Source organism: Salmo trutta, unplaced genomic scaffold, assembly GCF_901001165.1.
Source record: "Salmo trutta unplaced genomic scaffold, fSalTru1.1, whole genome shotgun sequence".
NCBI classification, from domain to species: Eukaryota; Metazoa; Chordata; class Actinopteri; order Salmoniformes; family Salmonidae; genus Salmo; species Salmo trutta.
Window position 1 is genome coordinate 23,969 of NW_021822219.1, and position 10,257 is coordinate 34,225.

At 46.0% G+C, this 10,257-nt stretch overlaps 1 protein-coding gene across 1 annotated transcript; it reads left to right on the plus strand.

Annotated features, from left to right (window-relative positions):
- Positions 1-354: 354 nt before the first annotated feature.
- Positions 355-9,896, plus strand: LOC115181142 (beta-mannosidase). Its single transcript, XM_029743173.1, has 5 exons — positions 355-1,003; positions 7,194-7,288; positions 7,788-7,893; positions 8,049-8,222; positions 9,727-9,896. The coding sequence occupies exons 1-5, from the start codon at positions 788-790 to the stop codon at positions 9,883-9,885; spliced, it is 750 nt and encodes a 249-aa protein (XP_029599033.1). The 5' UTR covers positions 355-787; the 3' UTR covers positions 9,886-9,896.
- Positions 9,897-10,257: the final 361 nt, after the last annotated feature.

Sequence of the window (10,257 nt, forward strand, 5' to 3'; positions counted from 1 at the left end):
GAGTCAATGTGGAGGCTATATACAGGGGGCACCGGTACAGAGTCAATGTGGAGGCTATATACAGGGGGCACCGGTACAGAGTCAATGTGGAGGCTATATACAGGGGGGTACCGGTACAGAGTCAATGTCATTGCCACAGTTATAAACTGTACGGCACAAGTCTCAAAGAAATCGAAGAAATTGGATATTATTGTGGCTGCGGCAGAAATGTTTTGGGGCAGTTAAATATTTTACATCTGAAGACTTGCAAAGGGGTTCTGGCGCTGGATGACCCATTCTCTCAGGTTCCCCTTGAGCCTATGTATGGATCAGATCTGTTTTATAATTTATTTTAACAGAAACATTGTTTGATTTAGTTTAGATATGTATTTTTGGTAGTTTGGTCGGTTTTTTGGTGGGTATTTTGTTCCATTTTGGGTAATGCTGTTACCATCCCGCACAGTAGGTGGCAGAATGCACATTTAGTTGTGTGATCGCCAATATACCACAGAAGAAGATGTTGCCACGTGATGTGCAGTGGATCAGCTGATCTGTAAGGTCACATGATTATTAACAAGGAAGAAGCCGTTTGCACTGAACAACATACAGCGTTTTATTTTTTACAACGTTTATAATCAGTGTTTGATGTTTAACGTTTATTTTTTTCCTTCTCTCTTTGAAGTTTTCCTTGTCTTGAATGCAGTATTACATGTTAATAAATCATTTAGTTGTTATTAAATGTTAGAAACTTGACCTAGATACTTTTATCTGGCAAAAAAATAAAAAAATCCTGCAAGAAGACACAACAATGAGCGCGTTTAGAAAAAGAGGAAGTGTTCTTGTTGTCCTTTATTACGTCTGGAGTTTTCACGTCCTTTTCGGATACAATGTATCCAGACAGGAGCAGTACGATCTCAGCCTGAACAGGAAATGGACCATACAGAACTCAAATGGGTCTCTGTCGCTTCCTGCAGACGTACCAGGGTGTGTACACTCTGCTCTCCTGAAACAGGGCTTTATCAAGGTGAGAAGAGTTGTGATGTCTTCTGTCTTTAAAAAAAAAAAATGTTTTAAGATTAACCATGTGAGAGAGAAGGGGGTAGCTGCAGCCCAATATGGCGACCGGAGTATGCGGGAGTGGAGGTCGAAAGGAAAGCAGTCACCCCTCACTAATCAAATCAAATGTATTTATAAAGCCCGTCTTACATCAGCTGATATCTCAAAGTACTGTACAGAAACCCAGCCTAAAAACCCCAAACAGCAAGCAATGCAGGTGCAGAAGCACGGTGGCTAGGAAAAACTCCCTAGAAAGGCCAAAAACCTAGGAAGAAACCTAGAGAGGAACCAGGCTATGAGGGGTGGCCAGTCCTCTTCTGGCTGTGCCGGGTGGAGATTATAACAGAACATGGTCAAGATGTTCAAATGTTCATAGATGACCAGCATGGTCAAATAATAATAATCATAGTAGTTGTCGAGGGTGCAACAGTCAGTAACACAAGAGTAAGTGTCAGTTGGCTTTTTCATAGCCGATCTTTGGCGGTAGAGATACTATCCCCATCTAGTGGCCAGTTTACATACAGCAACCACAACAAGTGGTCTCTCACTATAACAATACTACCCCCATCTAGTGGCCAGTTTACATACAGCAACCACAACAAGTGGTCTCTCACTATAACAATACTATCCCCATCTAGTGGCCAGTTTACATACAGCAACCACAACAAGTGGTCTCTCACTATAACAATACTATCCCCATCTAGTGGCCAGTTTACATACAGCAACCACAACAAGTGGCCCCTCACTATAACAATACTATCCCCATCTAGTGGCCAGTTTGCATACAGCAACCACAACACGTGGTCCCTCACTATAACAATACTATCCCCATCTAGTGGCCAGTTTACATACAGCAACCACAACAAGTGGTCTCTCACTATAACAATACTATCTCCATCTAGTGGCCAGTTTACATACAGCAACCACAACAAGTGGTCTCTCACTATAACAATACTATCCCCATCTAGTGGCCAGTTTACATACAGCAACCACAACAAGTGGCCCCTCACTATAACAATACTATCCCCATCTAGTGGCCAGTTTACATACAGCAACCACAACAAGTGGTCTCTCACTATAACAATACTATCTCCATCTAGTGGCCAGTTTACATACAGCAACCACAACACGTGGTCTCTCACTATAACAATACTATCCCCATCTAGTGGCCAGTTTACATACAGCAACCACAACAAGTGGTCCCTCACTATAACAATACTATCGCCATCTAGTGGCCAGTTTACATACAGCAACCACAACAAGTGGTCTCTCACTATAACAATACTATCCCCATCTAGTGGCCAGTTTACATACAGCAACCACAACAAGTGGTCTCTCACTATAACAATACTATCCCCATCTAGTGGCCAGTTTACATACAGCAACCACAACAAGTGGTCTCTCACTATAACAATACTATCCCCATCTAGTGGCCAGTTTACATACAGCAACCACAACAAGTGGTCTCTCACTAAAACCAACATGGTCGCCTTCTATTAGTCGGTTTATGTCTGGCCAAACTGCAGTCTGATGTAGTCCTGAAACACACAAGTCAAGCTCCTTTAATAATGTATTTATTACAACTTTAAACCGACTCTTCACTTCTTCTTCTCCCTTTTACTCCTTCTTCTGCGTCTCTGTTGTCAAATGTAATTCTTGAATTTCTGTCCAAAATATCATATGGTATTTTTCAAATGTGACAGTATTTAATGTTTTTGAAATGTACTTAGTGATTGGTGGGTGACCCGAGGGTGGCGACACAGACAGCTCTGGAGAAAAACAAGAGACGACTGCGAAATGATCCGTTTCTCTGGATGTACTGTTTATTGGTCTGTGTTTGGGGGAAAACATGAATATTTTTGTTTTATTCTATAAAATACTGACAACATTTCTCCCAAATTCTAAATAATAATTTTGTCATTTAGAGCATTTATTTGCAGAAAATGACAACTGGTCAAAATAACAGAAAAGATGCAGTGTTGTCAGACCCTCGAATAATGCAAATAAAATAAGTTCATAATCATTTTTAAACACAATAATAATGTTTTAACTTAGGAAGAGTTCAGAAATCAATATTTGGTGGATTAACCCTGATTTTCAATCACAGCTTCCATGCGTCTTGTCCTGCTCTCCTCCAGTCTCTCACGTTGATGTTGGGTGACTTTATGCCACTCCTGGGCGTAACAATTCAAGCAGCTCGGCTTTGTTTTGATGGCTTTTGACCATCCATCTTCCTCTTGATCACATTCCAGAGGTTTTCAATGGGGTTCAGGTCTGGAGATTGGGCTGGCCATGACAGGATCTGGTGGTCCTCCAGCTACAATGGGGTTCAGGTCTGGAGATTGGGCTGGCCATGACAGGGTCTGGTGGTCCTCAGCTACAATGGGGTTCAGGTCTGGAGATTGGGCTGGCCATGACAGGATCTGGTGGTCCTCCAGCTACAATGGGGTTCAGGTCTGGAGATTGGGCTGGCCATGACAGGGTCTGGTGGTCCTCAGCTACAATGGGGTTCAGGTCTGGAGATTGGGCTGGCCATGACAGGGTCTTGACCTGGTGGTCCTCAGCTACAATGGGGTTCAGGTCTGGAGATCGGGCTGGCCATGACAGGGTCTGGTGGTCCTCAGCTACAATGGGGTTCAGGTCTGGAGATTGGGCTGGCCATGACAGGACCTGGTGGTCCTCCAGCTACAATGGGGTTCAGGTCTGGAGATTGGGCTGGCCATGACTGGGTCTTGACCTGGTGGTCCTCAGCTACAATGGGGTTCAGGTCTGGAGATTGGGCTGGCCATGACTGGGTCTTGACCTGGTGGTCCTCCAGCTACAATGGGGTTCAGGTCTGGAGATTGGGCTGGCCATGACAGGGTCTGGTGGTCCTCCAGCTACAATGGGGTTCAGGTCTGGAGATTGGGCTGGCCATGACAGGGTCTGGTGGTCCTCAGCTACAATGGGGTTCAGGTCTGGAGATTGGGCTGGCCATGACAGGGTCTGGTGGTCCTCAGCTACAATGGGGTTCAGGTCTGGAGATTGGGCTGGCCATGACAGGGTCTTGACCTGGTGGCCCTCCAGCTACAATGGGGTTCAGGTCAGGAGATTGGGCCGGCCATGACAGGGTCTTGATCTGGTGGTCCTCCAGCTACAATGGGGTTCAGGTCTGGAGATTGGGCTGGCCATGACAGGGTCTTGATCTGGTGGTCCTCCAGCTACAATGGGGTTCAGGTCTGGAGATTGGGCTGGCCATGACAGGGTCTTGATCTGGTGGTCCTCCAGCTACAATGGGGTTCAGGTCTGGAGATTGGGCTGGCCATGACAGGGTCTGGTGGTCCTCAGCTACAATGGGGTTCAGGTCTGGAGATTGGGCTGGCCATGACAGGGTCTTGATCTGGTGGTCCTCCATCCACACCTTGATTGACCTGGCTGTGTGGCACGGAGCATTGTCCTGCTGGAAAAACCAATCCTCAGAGTTGGGGAACATTGTCAGAGCACTAAGGGGCCGAACCATGAAAAACAGCCCCAGACCATTATTCCTCCTCCACCAAACTTTACAGTTGGCACTATACATTCAGGCAGGTAGCGTTCTCCTGGCATCCACCAAACCCAGATTCGTCCGTTGGACTGTCAGATGGTGAAGCGTGATTCATCACTCCAGAGAACGTGTTTCCACTGCTCCAGAGTCCAATGGCGGCGAGCTTTACACCACTACAGCTGACGCGTGACATTGTGCATGGGGATCTTAGGCTTGTGTGCGGCTGCTCGGCCATGGAAACCCATTTCATGAAGCTACTGATGAACAGTTCTTGTGCTGACGTTGCTTCCAGAGGCAGTTTGGAACTCAGTAGTGAGTGTTTCAACCGAGGACAGATGATTTTTACACGCTTCAGCACTCGCCGGTCCCGTTCTGTGAGCTTGTGTGGCCTACCACTTCACGGCTGAGCCGTTGTTGCTCCTAGAAGTTTCCACTTCACAATAATAGCACTTAAAGTTGACCGGGGCAGCTCTAGCAGGGAAGAAATTTGACAAACTGACTTGTTGGAAAGGTGACATCCTATGACGGTGCCACGTTGAAAGTCACTGAGCTCTTCAGTACGGGCCATTCTACTGCCAATGTTTGTCTATGGAGATTGCATGTTTGTGTGCTCGATTTTTATACACCTGTCAGCAACGGGTGTGTCTGAAATAGCCAAATGCACTAATTTGAAGGGGTGTCCATATACCTTTTGTGTGTATATATAGTGTATTTCACTGTTAGTTTTACACAAATAATTGTACATTTTCAGTTTATTTTTGATTAAAAGTCCTGCTGATGGGTGTAATGTTGCTTGTATGTGTTGCGTGCTGTCAGGGTCAGCGCCAGAACTAATCAGTTGGACGGGCATTTGATTTCCATGTGGGGGAGGGCATGTTGTGCCTATATTTAGTTTTAATGGGTTTTATAGTAAAGACAGGTAATTTGAACTGTTAAAAATTACTTTTTAATGTGGCATGTACATAATAACCATCATGATGTTTTCATCTGATTGTCAAACAAATCGCTTGAAAAACTAGGTTTCCATCTCACGTTCGTCAAAAATTATTCCAGCATACGAAAATTGTGTACACCCGCCAACTTTCTTTCAATTTGTAAGTGGCTGAAACTATCTCACCGGAGAAAGCAACCGAGTGAAACAGCGCCCCCTCTGTCTTACTATATGTAGTCCATGTATCTGATGCTGTGTGGCCAAAAAGAGTATGGCATGTTTCAAGGTGACGTCTAGATGGTTATCAATATGAGTTATTTCTTGTATAGGCTGCTATCCTACTTTAAATAAAATCCTAAAATGGAAACAAAAACACTAGTCATTGGCCACCGGCTTATTGACTCGTCTTGCCGCCCAATCAGACACGCAAAACGGTCTTGAGTGGCAACACATCTGCCCAATTAGCTGATTCGCTTTCCGTACACACCCACTCATTTCAACACACCTACTCGCCCGTACTGGGCTGCAGCTACCCATACTCCAGTCACCATATTGGGGGACAGCTACCCATACTCCAGCCACCATATTGGGCTGCAGCTACCCATACTCCAGCCACCATATTGGTTCTCAGCTACCCATACTCCAGTCACCATATTGGGCTGCAGCTACCCATACTCCAGTCACCATATTGGGCTGCAGCTACCCATACTCCAGCCACCATATTGGACTGCAGCTACCCATACTCCAGCCACCATATTGGGGGACAGCTACCCATACTCCAGCCACCATATTGGGCTGCAGCTACCCATACTCCAGCCACCATATTGGTTCTCAGCTACCTATACTCCAGTCACCATATTGGGCTGCAGCTACCCATACTCCAGTCACCATATTGGGCTGCAGCTACCCATACTCCAGCCACCATATTGGACTGCAGCTACCCATACTCCAGCCACCATATTGGTTCTCAGCTACCCATACTCCAGCCACCATATTGGTGGACAGCTACCCATACTCCAGTCACCATATTGGACTGCAGCTACCCATACTCCAGTCACCATATTGGACTGCAGCTACCCATACTCCAGTCACCATATTGGTGGACAGCTACCCATACTCCAGCCACCATATTGGTTCTCAGCTACCCATACTCCAGCCACCATATTGGTGGACAGCTACCCATACTCCAGCCACCATATTGGTGGACAGCTACCCATACTCCAGTCACCATATTGGGGGACAGCTACCCATACTCCAGTCACCATATTGGTTCTCAGCTACCCATACTCCAGTCACCATATTGGGGGACAGCTACCCATACTCCAGTCACCATATTGGTTCTCAGCTACCCATACTCCAGCCACCATATTGGGCTGCAGCTACCCATACTCCAGTCACCATATTGGGGGACAGCTACCCATACTCCAGCCACCATATTGGGCTGCAGCTACCCATACTTGAGGTGAGCTGACTGACAAATTGCCTATTTTATTACATGAAAATGCCTGGTTCTCTCTCTCTTCTGTCTCTCCTCTGTCTGTCTGTCTGCCTGTCTGCCTGTCTGCCTGTCTGTCTGTCTGCCTGCCTGCCTGCCTGCCTGCCTGCCTGTCTGTCTGTCTGTCTGTCTGTCTGTCTGTCTGTCTGTCTGTCTCTCTCTCTCTCTCTCTCTTTCTCTTTCTCTTTTTCTCTCTCTCTCTCTCTCAGGATCTCTACTTCAGGTTCAATGATGTAGCATACAGGTGGATCGCTCTTGACAACTGGACATACACGACTACATTTTCTGCCTCAACAGAGCTAAGGTACTGTTTACACAGCTTACACTTCCAGCCCCATGGTGTTACTGTATTCACTACTCCCAGGGCCGGTTCCCTGGACTCAGAACAAGCCTTGTCTTTCAGGGCCGGTTCCCCGGATTCAGAACAAGCCTTGTCTTTCAGGGCCGGTTCCCCGGATTCAGAACAAGCCTTGTCTTTCAGGGCCGGTTCCCCGGACTCAGAACAAGCCTTGTCTTTCAGGGCTGGTTCCCTGGACTCAGAACAAGCCTTGTCTTTCAGGGCCGGTTCCCCGGACTCAGAACAAGCCTTGTATTTCAGGGCCGGTTCCCCGGATTCAGAACAAGCCTTGTATTTCAGGGACGGTTCCCCGGACACAGGACAAGCCTTATCTTGAACAAAAAATAACTTTTGATTAAGATTCTCCATTGAGCTGTCTTTTTAGTCTAGAACTAGGCTTAATTTGTGTCCCGGGAAGCCACCCGTCAGTATTTCTAAAATAAACCCTTCTTGTCCTCTGCTCCAGGGCTAAACAAAGAGTCCAGCTGGTGTTTGAAGGAGTGGACACCGTAGCGTCCATCTCTCTGAACGGAGTTGTTGTGGGAAAGACAGACAACATGTTCCGCAGATATGTAATGAAAAAAGTCTATTATTTATCATATGAACGTTGTTTATATTGCACATTGTGTAGTATGATTTCAAGGTGTGTCTAGTCATGTATGATCGTTTAGTTAAATTGTCAAATCTGTGCTGGGCCACTTGATAACGGGATTCCCTGATGTTCAAGGACTTCAGCGTAGGCCAGTTGTTAAGGGAAGGGCAGAACGTTGTGAAGGTGAGCCTCCTATCCCCCGTCGTGTACGCCTCAGAGAGGAGTCGGGATCACTCCTCGTACAGGGTGCCCCCCGACTGCCCTCCACCCGTCCAGAAGGGCGAATGTCACGTCAACTTTATCAGAAAGGTCAGTCGCTTCAACTCTTGGGAATTAACATCATCTTTTCAGTTAATAGTATTTATTGTGTGTTGACAGAAAACATTCAGTTTGTTAACAATATATATATATTTTTTTTATTTTCTTTTTACAGTTTAGTCAGTTTAATTTGATCTCCATCAACTCATGTCACTCTTGAAAGTGTCACTCTGTACCTCTTGGGAAGAATGTATTTATTTAACTTTTATAGAGCCCCACCGTTTTGTCGTCATAATACCCATGAAACCTAGCGGTCAAACAGGGAAATGGTTCCAATAGTTTTTTTTTCACCATGCATTTCTCCCCATAGGGGATTTTAGAAACACTTCAAATTAAGTGGGAAAGACAGACAGACACATTTTAAATGTTTTAGAAACACATTCGGGCAGCAGGGTAGCCAAGTGGTTAGAGCGTTGGGTCAGTAACCAGCAGGTAGCCTAGTGGTTAGAGCGTTGGGCCAGTAACCAGCAGGTAGCCAAGTGGTTAGAGCGTTGGACCAGTAACCAGCAGGTAGCCTAGTGGTTAGAGCGTTGGACCAGTAACCAGCAGGTAGCCTAGTGGTTAGAGCGTTGGACTAGTAACCAGCAGGTAGCCTAGTGGTTAGAGCGTTGGGTCAGTAACCAGCAGGTAGCCTAGTGGTTAGAGCGTTGGGCCAGTAACCAGCAGGTAGCCAAGTGGTTAGAGCGTTGGACCAGTAACCAGCAGGTAGCCTAGTGGTTAGAGCGTTGGACCAGTAACCAGCAGGTAGCCTAGTGGTTAGAGCGTTGGGCCAGTAACCGAAAGGTTAACAGGAGTGTGTTTTTGCTTGTTTAAGCTTTTTCGTAGTGAAACTTAGCTTGGTAACGTTAAGCTAATTCACTAGCTAGCCTAGCACAGACAACGTTATCTTGTCTAGGTGACCCAGCTAGCTACATCACTAACCAACTTTAAAACGCCCTTCTCTGGACTGACATTTGCAATTTGTTTCTCATGAACTTGCTGCTTGCTTATTTCAATTGACCTACCTTGGTGTTTCACGTCCACATCATAACACAACGCTGGTTTCTAGTGGTGTTGCTGTTCTTCTGCAGGCTCCATTTATCACGATGGACACATTATGATGGACATTATCCATGACATTATCCAGATAATGTAGCGGAACGCTCTAAAACAAGGAAAATAAACGTCTTCAGAAGGAAAGATTCAGGTTGAATCATTTCCAGTCGATCAGAGGGCAGATAGGCCTGTTCCCACTAGTTACCACAGCCACAAAGACTACAGTCTATATCCTAGAAATTCATTAAAAATAACATTTGGCATTTTGGTTTTCATTTAAGGTTAGGCATAAGCTTAGCACTGTGGTTAAAAGTTTCAAATCACCATCCTCCAACATACAGATGCTAATGACATTGGAGTCATGATTGTGTGGCCCTTAGAAAATAACAGTAAATTATATTTGTGATCACCATTCACCCGTTGGATAACTCTCCTGTCTGCTGGTCTTTTACCCCACCAGGCTCAGAGTTCCTTCAGCTGGGACTGGGGGCCGTCATTTCCAACCATGGGGCTGTGGAAGGGTGTTCATCTGGAGGCCTTTGATGTGCTGCGCCTAATCCATCTCTCTACTGTACCAGTCTATAGTATGTCTCCATCTCTCTACTGTACCAGTCTATAGTATGTCTTCATCTCTCTCCGTGTCTCTCTGTTTCTGTCTCTGTCTCTGTCTCTCTCTCTCTCTCTCTCTCTCTCTCTCTCTCTCCTTCTCTCTCTCTCCTCTCTCTCTCTCTCTCTCTCTCCTGTGTTATTATAACATTCTCTCTCTCTCTCTCTCCCTCTATCTCATCTCTCTATCTCTCTCTCTCTCTGTCTTTCTCCTTCTCTCTCTCTTGTTGTCTCTCTGTTTTCTGTACTCTCTCCTCTCTACCTGTGTTATAACTTATCATCTTTCTCCTCTATCTCCCTGTGTATCACTATCTCTCGCACTCTCGCTCTACTCTCATCCCATCTCTCTCTCTGTATGACCAGTCTCTCTCTCTCCCTGGTCCTC